Below are 20,275 nucleotides of genomic sequence, written 5' to 3' on the forward strand. Positions count from 1 at the left end.
AATGTTTGTGAAAACGGTCGCAGCACATGCCGTTGATTTCAAACACAGTGATGATGCATTGATTTAAGACGCAGAGGGATTAAGAGAAATACATGAATAAAATAGCCAAGTTTTTACATGTTACAAAAATTTATATACTAAATTATTGTTGATCTATAATAGTAGTACATATATCACACATCCATTAATTTAACATTTACACATAAGTACAACATGTTTTATGTTCCTTACATTCCTTTATTTAGTGTGAAATGCCCTAATGGGCAGTGTCTGTGAAGTAAGGCTCCCAAGAAGTGAGATCTATACCATTTTGAAAGAAAACTGATGTCGCCTATTTATATGAGACCTTTCGACTTAGGCCCCAGATAAGCCAAACAAATTGTTAATCTGTTCAAAGAATTTCGATATTTGAAACTGTTTGATCAATTTCAACAAAGTGAGGAAAAATTGAGCTTACTTCAGACACTTGGACACGCCCATAACACATTTCTATAAGTTCATCTCTTCAGTGGATATACATAACAACATTCATTATTAAAGTTTGAGAATGATAAAGAGTGGACCAATATTATTTACAAAATAGAAGAAAAAAAACGATACAATTTTTTTTGATTGGCTTATTAAACGAAAACAAAATAGCCTATCAATAATTAAAAAATAAAACATGAGAAGAATCGAAGATGTAATTTTTTTTCGTTTATAGGTTTCAAAAAGAAAATTATATAAATATGACGCTAAATATAAGATTTTTTTATTCTAGTAATATGTACACTTTAGGCGAATAGTTTTTTGATTTCAAATTTATTTACTGTTGACTGGAAAAACCAAATTATCTTTAGATTTAAAAAAATATTATTCATTGAATAAACTTTCCATGCATTGCAAAATAACTTAACCTTTTCAATGCAAAATCGGCATGTTTTAACAATGTACATATATAATATGTGGTGAAACTTCGTCGATCACATATGCGACTTCCGCGTACTGATGGATCACATATGCTATCACGTAGATCAGTTTAAAACATTTGTTATTTATCTTAGACCTGATGAAGTGGAAATTAATTCAAATATTAACAAGCCACAATATAATATTAACGTAGGTGTTTAATTATCTCATTGAGGTGGCAATCGGGGTCTTCGGAAATATACTATAACTCCAAGGATTCCCGTAAGGGCAGTTATCAAATAAATATCCCAATTTGAAATGAATGATTCATCTACTGAGAAGAGGATGGATATTTGGCTCTGAAACAAAATGAAAAAATTGATTGTTGTTAATGTATTAGCATTATCTGCCATAATGCAAGTTGAAAAACAATGAATTCTTATAATAACTAGTACCCTATAGATATAATAATTTTACATTGGAATAACGTAATGGGTAAAACCTCAAATTATAATATTTAATCATTGTAGACAATGTAAATGACTTTCAAATGAGAGATGTGAAAAAGAAAAGAAAGAAAAATATTCAGCAGCATCTAGGAAATGATCCCTTGCCAGGAAGATTTGCAATACTTAGATGGGACTGAATCTTTTTCTCCAGCACCATTTCGAGGACGTGCTTACTTAAACAAATATTATTTCATTGAAGACAATATTAATGACTCTCAAATGAAAGAAATGACCGAAAAAGATTCAGACGCATCTAGGAATTGAACCCAGGACCTCTTCCTTGCCGGGGAAGTGCTCTTACAATTCCTTGAGAGTCATTGATATTGTCTTCAATGAAATAATATTTGTTTAAGTAAGCACGTCCTCGAAATGGTGCTGGAGAAAAAGATTCAGGATTCCGTGGACAACCAGATGTTACATTCTGGAAGAGCTAGGCATCCACAATAGGCTATCAACATACCTTTAGCATATCACCACCAGAATATTGGTTTGTTCTTTAAAGAATTTTAACAAGTTGTGGGAAACGAGCATTACATGACAACATGTTTACTTATGCGATTGCGTTTGATATTTTCTGTTGGGATATAATTTTTTTTTTTATTGGAAATATAGAAAAGCAATACTAAACATTAGTTTTATACGTAAAAGTCCATTTCCGTAGAACAAACCAATATTCGGCTAGCGATATCCAAAGATATTTTTAAAAAGTTTCTCGCAAAACTGAACATAGAAAAACTAATCAAAGATCACAGGCATGGTGTCTAATAAGAAGTTCTAATTATTTTATTAAATAATTTTTAAAAGTTGGCTCACCTCTTGTAACGATTCGAGGTTGAACACGAAGAAGAGCTTCAGCAGCGCCAGCGCCACTGGCACCTTGGCGTCCGTGCTGGTCTCAGCGGCGAGGTCGTAGCAACGCTTGGCCAAGTGCACGTCGCGCCTCATACCCAGGCCCTGCTCGTGCATGTAGCCAAGATTGAACATCGCTTGCGCATTGTGCTGCTGGTCTGACGCAAGTCTGAAATATAACAATATTCATCAAATATAGTCAAAGCAACCTAGAGGCAGATCGATGAAGAGGTGGACTGACGGTGGGAGAAGATTGGAGGAGTATGGGAAAGTTCAAGGACTGAAGAGATAAGGAACACAAATCTCACACATCTTTTTTATTGCATGAGTGCCACGAACGAACGTGAAACGTGGCTAATTTCAAGTAACGTTTCCATTCTGAATGGTGGTCTTTCACAAAAGCTATACTGAGAGTATCTACCATGCCTGGAACGTCACGGTGAAACCCAAACGGTCGCACTAGACATATCCAAGGCCTTTGACCGGGTCTGGCACCGAGGACTTGTCAACAAATTGCCTTCTTACGGACTTCCCGCATCCCTGTGTACGTGGATTGCTGACTTTTTAAGTGATAGGTCGATTCAGGCGGTTGCTGATGGTTTCACCTCTTCCTCGCACTCCATAAATGCTGGCGTCCCACAGGGATCGGTTCTGTCTCCGACTTTGTTTTTGTTGCACATCAATGACCTTTTGACATGTGCTCCGATTCATTGTTACGCGGATGACAGTACAGTTCATGATAGCTTTTTATTTAACAAGCCCCCAAAGGGCACACAAACTCCAACGGCTCGGAGGGCTTTGAAGCAGAGAATGGACGGTTATCTCGAGAGTATTTCCTCCTGGGGTAAAAATAATCTCGTCGAATTTAATGTTTCAAAGACCCAATCCTGTCTGATTACGTCTAAAAGGGATCCAAATGATAATCTAGTCTCCTTCAACGGAAGCAATCTTCCGAACAGGCCTTCCATTGATATGCTTGGTGTAACTATAAGTGACCAGCTCAGGTACGGGGGCTCCATCGAAGCCAGAGTAAAGTTGGCCTCTCAGAAGCTGGGCGTACTGTACAGGGCCTGCAGATACTTTAATAGTACACAACTGCTGACCCTGTACAAATCGCAAGTGCGCCCTACTGTCGAATTTGTCAGCCATCTCTGGTCCGGAGCCCCTAAATACCTGAAAAAAACCCTTGACTCTGTGCAGAAACGGGCGGTCCGTTTGATAGATTCCCCAATCTAACAAACGGACTGCAATCTTTAGAGCACAGGCGTCAGGTAGGTATGCTGTCCTTGTTCTATCGGTATTACAATGGAAGATGCTCTGAGGAACTAGCGTCATTGATCCCTTCGGCACCGGTGCGTAGTCGGGATACACGCCAAACGCGCGCCCAACATTTGTACACAGTTGACACTTGTCACATGAGAACGGGTCGCTTCTACGATTCGTTCTTAAGTTCAACAGCTCGGCTGTGGAACGAACTGCCGGCCTCTGTGTTTCCTCCCTCCTACAACATGGGACTCTTCAAGACCCATGTTCACTCCTTCCTCTCCACAAAAAGACCCCTCCACACAGCATCCCCAAAGATGACATAGGCCCTGAGGGAAATTATTTTCTTCAGGGCCTCCTGTGTGGAGTTAATATAAAAATAAAAAAATGCCATGATGATGATCATTAAATGTAGACTACACACCCTAACACAAAAGCAAAAAGTAATGTATGTAGGTACCTGTAATGGCTGGCAGCTGTTTCGTAGTCTACTGGTGTTCCTAATCCGTAGTAATGATAGTCTCCGAGTTTCACTTGAGCTGATGAATATCCCTGAGCAGCCGCCCTGCTCCAGAATGTCAAAGCCCTCACATAGTCTTCGGTTGGAGTCTCAAAAAGTCTTACTTCTCCTGCAATGCAAGAATGGAACAACATGAAACCAAACAGAATTCACGTATTCAGGTGATGATCTTTCTTTTTAAAATTAATTATTAATAAAAATTTTATTAATGAATTATTTTTAGTGATTTTTTTTTATCAATTAATTTCCATTAATAATTCATTATTAAATTATGATATGACATATTTTTGTCGCTCCGAGTAAATATTTTTATATCGTTGGCCCCTTTGATCCAATCTCATTGAAAATGTGTCAAGACGTGTTTTAGTTATAGCTTTATACATAATTTGAAAACTACATTTGGTTTTGCATAGTTGCAATAGTGGTAAAAATTACAAAGTTTAGAAATGAATTCGGGTGACTTCAAAGGATTTGAAAAAATAACAGTGATGCCATACAGCGAAAATGAAAATCGGTAGATTTTGGTGGAAAAACTCGGTAGATTAGAGACAATCAGTAGTTTCTCAAAATTTATAGGTGCAAAATCAATGATGATATGCCCGAAATTTTCGAATCCATGGGGGAGGGGAATGGCTAGAGATTTCAGGATAGACAATTCCCCACAGTATTTTGAAATTATGGTGGGTGGGGAGAAGGGGTGTTAGCGAATTTCAGATGAGAATAATTCCCCACATCTCCCAAATCCGTGGGGGGTGGGGTAGCTATGGAATTTCGGAGAGGTATAAGAGGTAGCTAGAGAATTTTGGAGAAAATTAATCCCCAAATGTTTTAAAATCCATGGGAGGGGGGGTTGAGAATTTCCAAAGGGAATAATTGAATTTCGAAAAAAAATTGCACAGAATTCAGAAACTTCCGTGCATATTCACTGAATTCAGTAGATTTTTAAAAATTTCGGTTGATTTTCCCAAAATCCAGTAGATTTCTACAAATTTGGGTAGAACGGTAGATTTTTTCCGAAATCGGTAGATCTAATGAAGTTTCGGTAGATATGGCATCACTATAGAATAATCGCATCACAATAATCCCCACACCAGCAAAAATCTGCCTCTGTCCGCAGCTACTGCTCCCGCTGAACTACGAACAATAAAATCGATTAATCATTCCATTCTTTTGATGTTTCAAATAAAATATATCGATCATGTTAATGTTTCGATCCTGCCCATCATTGAATTATTGGACTGTAATGCCTTTTTCCGCCATTCAAGTAGGACCAGCGTTAAAGGTAAAACTACCCTTCCCACCGAAGGTGTGTTAAGATAGCAATGCATTCTACTATTTATGAAAATAAAAATTTTGTCGAGAGGCATAAATTATGGCGGCCCGGAGCGAAGACCTTCTAACATAGCGGTCCATATTTGCATAATACATATTGAAAATCTTGCATTTTTCTTGACCAGTTATCTGGCCAAGGCCAACTAATGAGTTTATAATATTTTATATTTAGACAATGCAATTTTTTTGGATGATATGGCACAAAACTTACCGTGTACGCAATAAATTATTTTCAACTAAAAGAAAATTACCTCTATCTAAAAGGAATGCTGCGTTGCTTTGTGCTACTTCGTATCCAAGCTGCCCCAATATTGCGTACTGTACAAAGGATCTGTCGGGGTACATTTTATAGTCATTGTAAGCCAACATGAGCTGCTCTCCCCACTTTCCCCTCTCAGCTACATTCTTGAAAAGCTAAAAAAAAAAGAAACATTTGCATTATATATATTTATGATTGCAAAAATTATCATTCTGGCAACCCTACTTTTTCTCGCCGAAAGAAAGGCAACATCTGTCATATTTTCTTGATACTGAAGTTCAACAAGAAATCATAACAAATAATTAAATTAATCGCTTGAAATATTAATAAAAATTGAAAATATCTCCTGAGTAAAAATAAATGCCGCCAACGGGAATTGAACCCGTGCCTTCTGATGTCCGGTCAGGTGCTCTGTAACCACTGAGCTATGTCGGCTTATTTCCAACCCGCCGAATGATTCAATATGTACTAGTACCTCAATCAACAATTACTGTTTATTATATTTTTTAAACCTGTAAACAACCAACTTTATTTTTGTAGGAAAGGCTTTGTTAGTGCTAAATTTCTCAATAGATGGCGTCGAGACATGTGGATATCTTCATTTATTGGTGAAATATTTTTGACTTGTCAAATATTATTATTTTTAATTATTGTTTATAATTATTTGTTATCCTTTATGCTATGCATAAAACCTTGTCTTATAAACATTAGTTTATCATTAAAAATAAGAAATCATAACATTGAGAAATAGGCGCACAGGAGCAAAAATGGTTATAGTTGCCATAATTTACTATTTTTATTAATATGTATGTTAATTTTGAGATTTAAGATATAATTATAAAGACACTAAGCAGGCACTATAGTTTTCAAAAAGTATTAAGGTTCAACTTACTTCAACAGCAGTGGGGCATGAAGCCAGCATTCCCATGCCCTGGGCGTGCATTTGACCTAAATGGTAGAAAGCCAGTACGTGCCCAGATTGAGTGGCCAATGAGAAATACTTATTGGCCAACTTGAAATCCCTCCTTACTCCGATACCAGCTGAAAAACAATACAGTTTAATGAAAAACGCAATACTCGGTTAATTATTATGTAATATTTTCGAATGAATTTACAAAAATGTTTAAAAGGTCAAAAATAATTTCCAAATGCATACAGTACTGTAAAATGATATGTAATTCGTTGCTGGGCGCACAAGGAAAAAAATATATATTTTACAGGAGAGTGAAAAAACCAGTTTTGAAGCAGGATGTACTGGATGTAGTATGTACACATGGCCGGCCCGCGAATGATACACCCAAATATCAAAAAGGCCCTTGGCGGCAAAAAGACTCCCAACCCGTGTTGTAGATGAGGGTAAAGGTTGATTCCTCAAACCTTATAGGGAAATGAGTGAAGAAATGGATAAGAGGACTGAATGATTTTTTAACATGATTTAGGACGATAATAATTACCAAAGTACATATTCCCGAGCTGCAAGTGTCCCTCCACCCATCCTTGGTCCGCCGCCAGCTTGAACAGCTTCAGAGCCTGGTTGGTGTCCTTCTGGACTCCCCGCCCATGGAGATACATCAGACCGAGACCCGACTGCCCCACCGGGTTGTTCAACTCCGTGGCCTTGCGGAAATACCGGAGCGCCGTTTCATTGTTGGCTTCTACTGTCTCACTTCCTTCTAAGAATATCTAGAAGAAAATAATGTTGTTTTATAATAATGCAATCTAAATAAAAAGGTTAAGTTATGTTAGACATATTGTCATCTCAATATACACCTAAACTAAGGGGTTATTTCATAACCTCTGAGTAATAGAATTACATTGATCATAGGTTTAACACGGCGATACTTGACGGGTAAAATTACTTAGCAGAGGTGAAACAAAGAATACATACTACTCAACAGGCAGTGAAATACCCCCCATATTGTAACAAACACCATTCATTGTGGGTAGTGGCGGCTAGCGCTAAGGAGCATTGAAGCAACGCACACCAAAAATTTCAGTTATTCTAAAAATAATAATTATCAACCGAAAATAATATCACCGAAAATCAAAGCAAATAACTTAATATTAAGTAAAATTCAACCGGCTCGAATTTTTGTTGTTTGTATCACTTGTCATAAGTCACATGGTGCGAGCGAATTCCATATCGCTCATCGAGAAACGTCACACGGGAACATCAATTATCTATACGCACAGAGCATGAATGTTGACCATATTATTGAAATTTTTCTGAAACATGAACGGCGCTCGCCAATGCTAACTCTTCAACAAGATGACGCCACTTTAGTTAACAATTCGCATACCGTTCATTCCAGCAAGCTTCAAAATTGCTAGTTGCTAGTATCCTTTATTGCTAAAGGTTTACCTGACCTAATGTAAGGATAGAATGGCAATATTTCCAGCGCACCACCCATTGATTGTGGGCATTGTACCAAGGAGAGATAATGGAGTGTAAAATTATTAAATAACAAATTACGTTCTCCTAGACATAATTGAACTCTTACGATTTTAAGACAGTTGCAAGCGTTTTTGAAATTTTACCTTTCCCAGAAAAGCCATTGCTTCCGCGTTCCCAGCATTGGCGGCTTTAGTAAAATAATGCATGGCCTTTTCTAAGTCGAGAGGTACACCACGTCCACCCTGGTAATGCAGCTGGGCGAGGCCGACCTGAAATTAAAAACAAATGGTAAATCAATTACACCAGAAGTACAGAAGATTTGGGCACACCCAGACACATCCACAATACACTTCTATCAATTTATCTACTGAGTAGTTGAAGCAATGGTTCCATGATAACTCAACACAGTGACAATTCAACACACTTTTAAAAAGTGATATAAAGTCATTAGAAACGATGAAAAAAAAAAAAAGATTTAACCTTACCTAACCTAACCTACTTAACCCAGTTAATAAAGTTTTTGTTTCATCACTTTCCATGACTTTATATAACTTTTTAAAGATGTGATGAATTATCATTGAGATGATTTATCCGGTCACCGAAGCAACAATGCCCATAGAACCGTCTGTAGTCAACAAACTGAAACGATTTTAATGCTGTGAGTTAAGATAAAATGAATAAGTTTACTGTTGTTTCAGATCAAAGCATTCAATTTTTATTTCTTTACAGACCATTCTGTTTTTACATGATTTTGAAATAGCACGGTCAAAAAAGCGTAATGTAAAATCAGTTATTATTTTTTACCTAGTTTAAATACAACTTACATAACGTTGCTTCCACCGCAAAATTACCTAACTGCAAAAATGTACTTTTTCAGGAAAGCGAAAAAACCTTCCCATTTTATAATTAGACTGATTTTTTTATTTTAATAAAAGACGTATCTAATGAATATTTTTTTCATTATATTTTATTTGGACAAAATATATTTTTTTTAAACAGTGTAGTGGCAGTGTTAGATAAGTATTTTTGCATTGAAAAATTTTGTCACTTATGGAATTTTGCACGTAAAATTTACTACCTAGTAGTACTTCCAGAACAGAATATTTACATAATTTTCGTTTTATAACACTAAAGTGACGAAAATAAAATAAATCAACAACAATATGAACAAAAAATTAAGAAATTAGACGTCTTCGGTCTATCAAATAATAATGATTTTTGATAAAATAATATAAAAATTAACACTGTTCTATGACACTTAAAATAATATTTAATGAAAAAGTTTATCATAAAATTCTCAAGAGAATTTCGGAAGGACACTTTTCAAATCCCGGAGGTGGTTGAATTTTTCAATTTTGTTTAATTTTTATCTGTCTCTTATACAGCTGTGCTGGTTGAGCGTAGTCGTTTAAGGTTGAAACTGGTGGCTTTTAATGGCTTCCACGAATCATTATAATTAAGTTTAAAGTTAAGTCTACCAGCCAAATATTGCAAGCATCGTAAATCTGCTACTGTTGGGTCAACTCGTCTATGTCCTGGACGAATTGAACTATAGACATTAACATTGTCATAATTCAAAAAATATTCGTAACTTAAATACTGAAGTGGGTTGAGAAATTCTAGCTTCTCTGCATACTCCCAGATAATCGGTTGGGAAGTAGATTTAGTTATTTTTAAGTTTTCGTTCAATTAAACTATGGCAGCTATGTTCTTCCATTTGGGTATGACCCTTTTCTAAATAGTTATGCTCTATTTCTATATTAATGTTAGTTAAACTTAATCTACATAAGTGGTGCGTTTGAAAGAGTTGTGTTTTTGTTTTGATAACCACAACCATCTGTGTACAAAACTATATTTTTGTTTGGGTGTTTGCTGCTATGTATGATTCTAAAACTTTCATAAGTATTGTAGAAAATATATTGGCAATCAAACCCCCTTTACACTCATCCCATAGGTAGCAATCCTTTGTTACCATGTTATAAATCGTATAATTGTGGACACAAAGTTTTGTTTTATAATAAAATGCACTTGCTTTCAAAACAGGGGGCAAGTTTTACAGCTTGCATATCAATAGTGAACGTATGCCCTGCAATAATGTGACAGAAGCTTCGGTAGATTTAAAAAAAAAAATTATCATTACATTTCGCCCTTCTTCCATAATTGTATTATTATTGCGTCTACGTAGTGGGACTTTCGAATTGGATTTGTGTGTGTGCATACCACTTTTGAAGGCTGTAATACAATTTGTGACAGTAGCTGAATCTAAATCAAAAATACTGTCAAATGTTTCCTTACAAACTTGCTTTTTTTCTTCACCATTTTTCAAGTAGTAAACATGAGAATATTGCCTTCTTGACTCTCACAGGCAGAAAGCCGCTTTGTAGGAATACTATCTGTTAAAGAGCTGATACATATTTTTTTCATATCCCGGTTCATATTTTACCAAAAATAAGTAAACATTTGTTGCCTCTGAATATCATTAAATTCATGACAATGTTTGTTTTTAGAAGTCAGGAAGAACAAATAGGTGCCTGGGATTCACTTAACAAGTATTTTCCATCATTTTGTTTTTTAAACCCATATAATCATTTCCCCTTTTGTTAGTTTCTCTTGTAGATATTGTTACTATGTTAGTATCATTTTCCAAACTAACATTTTCAATATTGTCAACACTCGTACTCGGAGGAAATTGTTTTCCTTGGGACATCGCCATCAGAATTTGAATCATCTGAGCTACTGCATTCTAATGCAGCCTTGTAATCAGAATCCAGGTTAACAGATACATCTTTCTCTATTATTTTCAGAATTATATGAAATATTGCATTCTGGTACAGCTTCGTTATCCGGATCTAGATTTTCAGAGACTTTTTCCTCAGTGATAATCATTTCATTAGTATTTAATTCATTCCCAAGATCATCGTAAGGAAATTTAATAATATCATCCATCAGCAGAAGTTGCTCAATATCAACGGCAGACAAGTTATTCTCATTCATTATGTATGATGCAAAATTTGATAACTGCTAAAAAAATTGCGGTAACAAAAATATTCTAACTTGCAAAAATCTATAACAGACAAGTTCAATAAATTGTTAAATTTAAACATAACTGACTAGTTATAAGTGTATTTCATGTATAAAATGGATTTATAAATATCTTATATATTTGTCACAGTTCACTTTGCATGGTAAATTCTATATAAAATTACAATTTTGGAGTTTGAATGCAGCGCAACACAATGCGTGAAATCTCTCAAGTTAAAATGGCAGTTAGATAATTTTGCAGGCACAAATGAGAAGCTGTCAGATAGGTAATTTAGTATTTGAATTATGTTTTAAAAACCATATTTTTGTTTATTGTATAATTTTGTATGGACGTAAGGGTCATAATTGCAGACAAATTTGCATCATTAGTCCAAAAAGTGAAAATTGTCAGTTAGGTAATTTTGCGGTGGAAGCAACGATATGTAATATCAAATCAAACAGAATTTTGATACTTCTTGATAAAATGTTGCAAAACTGACTTTCAAAATAAGCGGAAAATTACTGCTTATATCAGATTTCGAAAATCTTTGGGTTAAACCCGGACAACGCCGTGACTTGAGATAGATCATAAAAATATTCATAATCCTCCTCACTAGGGGTTCCTGTGCTGGGGGGACCAGGTATTAATCAAATCAGAATCCTTTGATTATTAGATCTTAGATTAGTTTTATTATTAGAATCAATCCCCCGTGTAAGTATGCACAGAATTAAGCGCATTGGTAATTTATTGGTAAAAGCAGTACCTGAGTTTGAATATCTCCCTTTTCAGCCATAAGCTGGTAATATTCAATGAGATTGTTGTACAGAATTCCTGAGCTGAATCCAGAATTCTCATGTTCGTCCAAGAGTCGGATCCTCTGAATGGCCGCTCCACCGCTGAAGGTCACCTCGCTGGCAACTGGAAACAAAATAGAAAAAATCCCAGTTAGTAGGCTTAGTGTTTGTCACAGTGAAAGCAATGCATTTTGTGGTGTGACATTATTTATTTATTTTCAGGAAATCGACAGTCCATATTTTGTCCGATATACAGGAAACTTGGTTTTGTTTGTACCCAAGTGCATGTCTTTGCATTAAGGTTTTAGTGTGACAGTGGGATGGCGACATAATAGTCAATAGACTGTAATCAACACAATGAATTATATCCGACAATGATAGGTGATAATGAAGAGACACCGGACAATCATGCATACTCTATATATATACCAACGGTTGTCTCGTTTTCATGCCCATGATCTATTATTAGTACAAAATTAAAAGTTTTTTACCCCGATTAAGCTTGAGCCAAACGAAACCGGATGGTAAATAAATTAAAGGTTAAAAACAAAGAGTTTGATTCATTTAATTATACGTCAAACCACAAGCGATATTGCTTTCTGCAAATATTTTTTTTATTTTAATTTTCTTTATTATGAAAATACCCTATCAAATTTTTTTTAATTGTTTCAAAATGTATATCAACTTTTATTTGGACTTGTGGAAAACAAACCAAAGTGGCGAAAGCGCTAGTAATATTTTGTGAAAATAAATGTGAGATAGGGTTGCCAACATAACATCATTTCAAGTAAAAGAAGAATTAACTACGATACATACATAGTGACGTCCCTGTGCCTGGATTGCGGACTGAAAATGAATGCGGCAAAATCTAAGATGGTGATTATCTTACAGAATGAGTTAAAATTATTGTTGCGTGTCAGCTGGGGAAGAAGGACAAATTAATAACACAGTAGAAGGTAAGCAAAGACCAATGGCTAGGTACAATGACATACAATGTGATAATTACATATCGTTTGAAACTGAGCACAGACATGACATGCAAGTGCTGCATTAGCTCTGCCGGTGTAACAATGGAAGATGCTCCTAACATCATCGATCCCTTGGGAAACACGCAAAACGCTTGCCCAACATTTGTATACGGCTGACGTATATGGATCGCTTGTACATGTTTTTGGGCTTCCCAAGCATTTCCAAAGATGACATAGGCCCTGAGGAAAATGATAGATCCCTCACGGCCTTCTGTGTGGAGTTAACCTAATTTTTTTTAAACTCAGATATATAAAGCCAAGAAAGCGTATTGCGGTGTTTGACTTTCTTTAACAACTATTTATGTGGCAGCATTAGATAAAAATAATGTCTCGGATTATAGTGCATACATACAAAATATGCTAATAATTAAAACAAGTATTCCGTAAAAACAAACAAACACAGCTATCGATCTTTCGCTAAATTGCAATTTTTTTAATTAAATTAAAGTGTCAAGTTTACGCTTGCAAGAAGACTCCATTTTGTAAACTGATGCAAACAAAAAATGTGGCAGAACAAAACAAACAGAAACACATGCGACAGTTGCTAGAATACACAGAGGACTAATCGAAATGTCCTGAAACTGGAATAATGAACCTGGCTGATAAAATGATCTGGTCGACCAATCTAGACGACGATATAACTGTGTAAGAAGATAACCCGGCCCGTTGGTGTACAAAGCTCGGGGTTCGAATCCAGGCACCCAGTGGACTACTCGAGAGTTTGATTTTGTGCTTTCATCAATGTAGTAAAAATAACAGCGGGTTATATTAGTTGTCCGATAAAATTAAGCGGCGGATTACTGTGTAAGTGCTGTATAATGTTAGTACCTCACGAACATTTTTGAAAAAATTGATTACCTACTTACGACTAATCATTAGCAAATAACAAGCGGAAGCAATCAAATAGATATAAAACGATGAATGATGTTTAATAAATCAACCTGTACTGGCAGAAAACGTTAAATTATCAAGAGCTTGATAATTGTTAGGTAGTTTAAGTTAGCTTGGAGTAGTTTACACTTAATCATATTTTATAACCATCAAATTAACGATCAGTGCCATTTGTTGAACACAGATTCTTGTCCCGTTTTAGCTTTTGATGAAATTGTGATAAGCTAACTAGCATTACAACATGACCGATTTGCTTCGATTTTTATCAAAGATAGGCTGAAAATCGATGTTTAACGGGACAGTTAAAATGCAAAAAACATCAAAATGTATCTGATCGACGAGTGATCAAACTTGTGGACGAAGTTTAAAAAATCCTAACTTTAGTATTAATGCCAAAATGGAAACAAGACGAAATTATATTATTACAAAAAAATATTGTAAATCTGTAGGTATATAATATTATGTAAGCAGGTACTAAGAAAAAAAAATAGAACATAATTAAATTTTTTTTTAAATTCTTGTAGATGTAGATAGATACCTTTAGTGGCAGCCTTCCGGTAAAAGTCCAGAGCCCGCTCACAGTTGACGGGCACGGTGACCCCCGCCCAGTAGCGGTACCCGAGGGCCATCTGCGCCCACGTGTTGTCCCCTAGGGCCCCCATAGTCAGGTGGACCAAAGCCCGAGCCTGGGAAACGTTGACACCAATGCCAGAGGCGTAGAGCAGACCCAAGCCCTGACACAACATACAACTGTGTTAGATACAGAATGTCAAATAAAATAAAACAGTAAAAAATGCATTGCATTTGTAGAAGAATCTTCGTGTTTAATTCAGAGTGGTAAATAGAGTAGAGAGTGAGTTTCTGTTAATTAATTTGAAAAGATATTTAAGTAGTACAAAAGATCTACACGTTTCCAATGAAAGTAGTTAGTCATACTGAGAATAAAATTATAAATGGATTATGTACCCTACCCAAAAAATTTTGGTAGATCAACAGAAAATTTGAATGTTGAAATAAATGTGGTGTAACATACGGCATGCGCATCAGCATTTCCCTTCTCGGCCAATGAAGCAAAAATATCCGTAGCTTGAGTGATGTTCTGTTCCATATAGTTTCCAAACAAGAGTCCCCAAGCCAGTTTGATCAGGGCTCCTTTGTGTCCCATCTCCGCAGCCTCTACGATGAGATTGTAGCCCTCAATTTTATCTCCACGGCTCTTATTTAAATGTCCCATTCCTTGCTGGAAGATCTTTTCACCTAAGAATAAAAAATTGCTTTTTAAAAATGAATTCTTGTTTTTTAATCATTGAAGACAATATTAATGTCTCTCAAACAAAAGATGTGAAATAGAAAAAGATTCGGTTGCATCTAGGAATTGAACCCAGGACCTCAACTTTGCCAGAGCTTTGCTCTAACAACGAGCTAATTCGACCCTATCCCCTTCAGTTATACATATTTAACTGTATCATACTTTGACTAAGAACTACCAACATTATCTTAATTTTCTTATTTTTTTTCTCATTCTTTAAATATGACAATTTAAAATGCTTGTAGAAAAGCCACACAACTACCCAAAATCTAGATTAAAAAAACTACTGGAACCCATGCAGAACTCGAGAGTGGAAAGCACCAATGACTGAATGTGAAAAAGATTAGAAAAAATGATTCAGCTATAAAATCAATGTCCCGCCTAGATGCTCCGGCTCTTGGCCCTTGGTATAATGGTCCTTTTACATTAAGGTTTTGGGGTGGCGGAATAATAGTCAATAGACTGTAATTAATACAATAAAGAGAGGCCGGACAACCATAAAAACTCTCCATATACCAACAGCTTGTTGTTGTCTTACTTTCATGGCCTGTTCTCAGAATCACCGATTTAGACTAAACTCATCTTTGTTTCAGGTGCTGCGCGTATTGCTCCTGTCTTCCCCGGAATCTCTTCTATAACTCGTTTACTTAATGTATATGCTTTGAATTGTTAAAACTATTACTTATGCTTGCTATCGATGGTTATTCCTGATTTCTCAATTCAATTCAATTTTGTTTATTCATTTCAAAAACATTACACAATTGTTAATTTCAATGCGTTTTTAAAATATTTTTCTCACACTTTTTCAGCATTGCCACGCACTTTCTACTTGCATCGCTGTTATAAGACTTAATACAGTCTATTCTTTTTTTCTCTATTGTTTTTCTAGCTTGTTATTATATAACCTCGTTACACTCGCTGTCAATGCGATGCTGATGAAATCGTTTTGAAAATATTTTTCTGGAATTTATATTTTATTTTTGTCGTTCCTAAAGGTCTTGCGATCTCCAGTCTGTTAATGAACAACTAATAAATTGCACAACCTTGACTGCCTTAATTTTTTTATGCTATTATTTATTTCGTTGGTGAGCTTACGACAACCGATTAAAGATTGATCAAGGTTAAATGAACTTTGTTTTTCCTTTAGTTAGGCTAGAACTGAACTCCAAAATTTTCTGTATCGTTCATCACCCTATCTAGGGGATGGAATAGACCTGTCCCTGCACTAACCCAGCTGACGAATCCCCCGAAAAAAGCTGTCCCGCAACCCGCCTCCGCCTCCCTCATTGCCATGAACTGGCCTGAGGTATGACCACGCGAACTCAGTGCCCTTCTGCCATGCCTCTGGTGACCCGATGCTCACTCTTTCCTCAGGGTCTTCGGGCATCTTCCCCCTCCTTCTCACTACAGTTCGCCGAGGGCCAATCAGGAAGCTGGCTAAGGGGTGCGGAAAACGGGTCTCGCTTGCGGTTTGGCCGACTGCCGAGTTCATTCTCAATGGGACTGCCCGGCGAAAGCGTTTTAGCTGTCTTGGGTATGCGATGATGCAAGTTCATAGCGTTGTATACTTACATATTTGATTTTAGATCTCCTTTTTTTGTCTTTAACAGTATCTCTTGTACTATTCTATTTTCAGATTGCGGTGTCTGTAATATTAAACTAACTATGTAAGTAGTTGCATACTGCTTGCTAATCCCGTATGCAAGGATATTGGAAGGTTTAGAGTCGTTAAATAAATAAAAAATAGAGTCTTTACATGTGTGGTGAAGGAGGAAACCGTATGTTTCCTTACAAACGCCGTTGGAAAAGTGGTGGGTCCCCTCCAATGTCTTACTTTCATGTCAACTAACTTCAGTTGCCCATTCATTACACCTGGGGAAACGTGTCGTGGGACCAAGAGATATAGAGCTTATGGAAGACATGTGCAGACCGTCTCCATATCTACAGTAAATAAGTACTTTATTCAGATGGTTAATGCATACGTTCCATTTCTTCTGGAGTTAGTTCCTCCTCTGGTTCTGGGGGAGCCATTACCAGCTTTTCAAGGGTTTCTTCGGGATTGTCTTCAGTTTCCTGCAATCATTTAACAATGATAATATATATTGGAAATTGTATTTGTGGTTTATGTACAGAACAAAATGGATAGACATATATAACAATAATTTTTTTAATTCCATATTTGAAATAGCTTAAGACGAGATCTCACCAGATGTATTCTATGAGTCTCTACGGTCAATTTACAGAGCAAAATTTGAAATCGATCAACTTTTGGTTTCTAATCCATAGAAAAACCTGTTCTCACTGATCTAATCCATAGATTCTACGAAATAGACCAAAGAATAGATCAGGTGAGAGTGTACCATTACTTTTGCAGGCTGTTTTAAAAAGTGGAACTATGTAAGTATGTAATAAGTCAAGCTACATTCCATGATTTTTCACCGGTAAAATCTAGTTTATAATATAAAACTTAAGTTTTATTTTAGATGTTACCTCTGACACTATGCCATCTAGTTCCTGACCAAGATCAGAAAGTGTCTTCATCCATTTCTGCATTTGTAGAATAGCAAGCCGCGACGTCTGGTCGGGATCCTTGTCCATCAGCTCCGAACTGTCTAACTCTGAAAAATCTCCTTAATAATTGTTAATCTTAGATTTTCATTTGGTGAAAAAATGCAAGAGTTAAACATTTGAAAATTTGATTGAGAATAATTTTTTTTTAAAGATTCAAATTATTTTTAATGGAATTGAAAAAAAAAACAATTTATTTAATATTGTCCTGATAGTAGAGCTTAATTCTTTGCATTAGCATCATGTTTTAAAAAAGCAATGTTCCCAAGGTGTGCGGGTGAGCACCTGCTAAAAATTATCCGCACACATCTCGAAAAAAGAAATGTGCCACCAGATTTTTGTTACTTTTTTGAAAGTCTTCGTTTTAGATTTTTGTTTGAAGGTCTACCTGTTTTTTTGTGTGTTTTTGTTTGCTTGCAAATGAGAAGTATAACCATAGGTACTATCTCTTTTTACTGTAACTGTTTCATTGCTGCGTACCTGAGAAACAATGCATATCCTTTGGAGGCGATACATAATTTCAAGAAAAATTTGTCATTGTTTAGTTCGTTAGCCTTACCTCACTCTTTTGTGGGCCGGTAAGGAATCGACATAAACCGAAATAAATAAATTATATATTATACAACAGAAGCTACAAATAATCATTGTTAAAGTATCATCAATTATTAACCTACTAGACTCCAATATGAATGAACATTATCAGGTGAGAAAATAATTGTTTTATAATCTACATATTTTAAAAATGTAATTTCATGATGCGTTAACTTGTTTTCTTAATTTTGTCTATGCATGAATGTGTGCATCTGCGCACTTGCCTCTTTATTCTTTTAATTAGAGGGAACGTTGGTTACAAGAATAAGAATTGAGAAGCGCACTGTGATTTTTCACAGCAATAAAAGTGTGCAATATTTAGTTTATTAACCTCTGTATTAGAATCACGACAACTAACCTTTGTATTTTGTAGCATGTGGAGATTCGCTGTCATTTTCTCCTTCATTATTAGCATTTCGTTTCTTTTCTTCCAATATAAACTTAGTCATTTTGACTAATAAACTATTTGGCCCCTTATCATCGGCCTCCATGTCATTCAGGTTATCTTCATCGTCATTGAGATTAGAAGGGCTCTCCTGTGCCTCGCCATCAGATTCCGCTGACTTGGATAATTCCTTTTTAAGTGTATTCAAAGGGCCTGACAACTCCCCGAGACTGAGAGTGATCGTCAGCAAAAATAATAATATTGATGTTTTGAGAAATGTATTCATTTTGCCTGAAATCGAAACGCTTTAATTTAATTCATGTAAATCACATTTTGATAACATAAATGTTTACATAAATAATGACGATATTTAATATTAGTAAACCATTCTCAATATTTTACATTTTTAAACTAATTTATTGAAAAATCTACAAGTTTAGTTTGCCAATAATAAGGTTATAGAGATAATTTCGGTGCACTTTAATTTTCCAGAAACTTTGAATACTTACGTGTCCCAAAAACGTCACTTTTAAATAAAACAAGAATAATGTCGAATTTGACAGCACGTCAACATTCAACCACAAATTGTTTCTATTTCTGGAGATGTTCTGTAGGCTTGTTTTCCCGATTCAGAACATTTTCATGGCATTTCTAGAAATATAATTAAATTCTTATCAAAATGATACAATTTATTTGCGTTCTTATAATTTTAATTTCGGATTTGACAGATAAATATATTGTCTATGGCCCATAATACCGAAATGATGGGTTGTGATGGGTATTGGCACTGCCATCTGTACCGGCAGTGGTATTGGCATAGGTATGGGGAGAGTGGTATATTTATGGGTATGGGTATGAATGCCGCTTGAACTCTTAGGATGGGTTGTTTCACAGAATTTGAACAATTGCAAAATTTCAAAGTTAATATTTCAGTTCCGTGAAAGTCCTATTCAAGTTCTGTTACTAAATAACTGTTGTGAAACAACCGGCCCATTATGTTATACTAACAGAAATCGAATAGAACTTTCACAGATCTTTTATCTTTGAAATTTGATAAATTGTTCAAATTTTATGAAATAACCGTCCTTGTCAAACCCTTGATTAGTAAGAACCAAAGACTTTTTGCAGCGGACTGTTTCTTAAAATTAAGTACAGTGACCTTCTAATATGGCAGACCTATGTACCTTCAAAGCCACGTCTTCAGAGACAATATCACCACAAGCATTTAACCAAATGTTTATCCAAACATCAAGCACTGGGGCAGGGCCAATGTCAAATGTTTTTGTACAATGTTTTGAAAATATTTGGTCACTGAACCTGACATAACATTAGCACGGTTTTAAAATTAAGCCCCTCAACTCTGTCGTAATTTAGAATAATTGATTATAATGGTTCGTACTGACTATACCAACTTTGTTTGTTCCAGCCTTTAGAACCCCCCTTTCTTATCAAACAAAAGAAAGTAGGGTATTCATCGATAAGTTGTATCGACGACTCCCTGATTTGACTATGTAATTTGGTGGGTAGGTACAGTTAGGACCGGCCTTATGCCAAACGTCGCCTTTTGCTAAAACCTCAAGGACGCTGTATTAGACGATGGGTATCTTCAGCGCTTAGGCTCCTTGGCTCCATGGCGCCTTGGCAAGCCCAGATTTCTAAGAAATTTAAATTT

General features: G+C 35.7%; 1 protein-coding gene across 3 annotated transcripts; it reads right to left on the minus strand.

Moving 5' to 3' along the window:
- Window positions 1-122: 122 nt before the first annotated feature.
- Window positions 123-19,341, minus strand: Hrd3 (HMG-coA reductase degradation 3). Of its 3 annotated transcripts, none has more exons than XM_089641459.1 (14): window positions 19,113-19,341; window positions 18,577-18,894; window positions 17,550-17,677; window positions 17,042-17,132; window positions 14,784-15,007; window positions 14,289-14,484; window positions 11,801-11,955; window positions 8,159-8,284; window positions 7,075-7,303; window positions 6,513-6,661; window positions 5,613-5,775; window positions 3,970-4,138; window positions 2,211-2,415; window positions 123-1,247 (listed from the first exon to the last, which is right to left on the minus strand). In XM_089641459.1, the coding sequence occupies exons 2-14, from the start codon at window positions 18,887-18,889 to the stop codon at window positions 1,116-1,118; spliced, it is 2,280 nt and encodes a 759-aa protein (XP_089497585.1). In that variant the 5' UTR covers window positions 18,890-18,894; window positions 19,113-19,341; the 3' UTR covers window positions 123-1,115. The 3 variants fall into 3 exon arrangements, with proteins under 3 accessions (XP_089497585.1, XP_089497584.1, XP_089497583.1); XM_089641458.1 differs by having other exon boundaries at window positions 17,550-17,686; XM_089641457.1 differs by having other exon boundaries at window positions 17,550-17,689.
- Window positions 19,342-20,275: the final 934 nt, after the last annotated feature.

Source organism: Hesperophylax consimilis, chromosome 16, assembly GCF_061612785.1.
Source record: "Hesperophylax consimilis isolate HC1 chromosome 16, BYU_Hcon_1.0, whole genome shotgun sequence".
NCBI classification, from domain to species: domain Eukaryota; kingdom Metazoa; phylum Arthropoda; class Insecta; order Trichoptera; family Limnephilidae; genus Hesperophylax; species Hesperophylax consimilis.

Coding starts and splice junctions, on each gene's coding strand:
- Hrd3 (XM_089641457.1), bottom strand. CDS start 18,889: ATGAATACATTTCTCAAAACATCAATATTATTATTTTTGCTGACGATC. Junction 11,956..14,288: donor CCGGAAGGCTGCCACTAAAG/GTATCTATCTAC, acceptor TTTTGTTTCCAG/TTGCCAGCGAGGTGACCTTC. Junction 8,285..11,800: donor AGGGAGATATTCAAACTCAG/GTACTGCTTTTA, acceptor TTTTAATTTCAG/GTCGGCCTCGCCCAGCTGCA.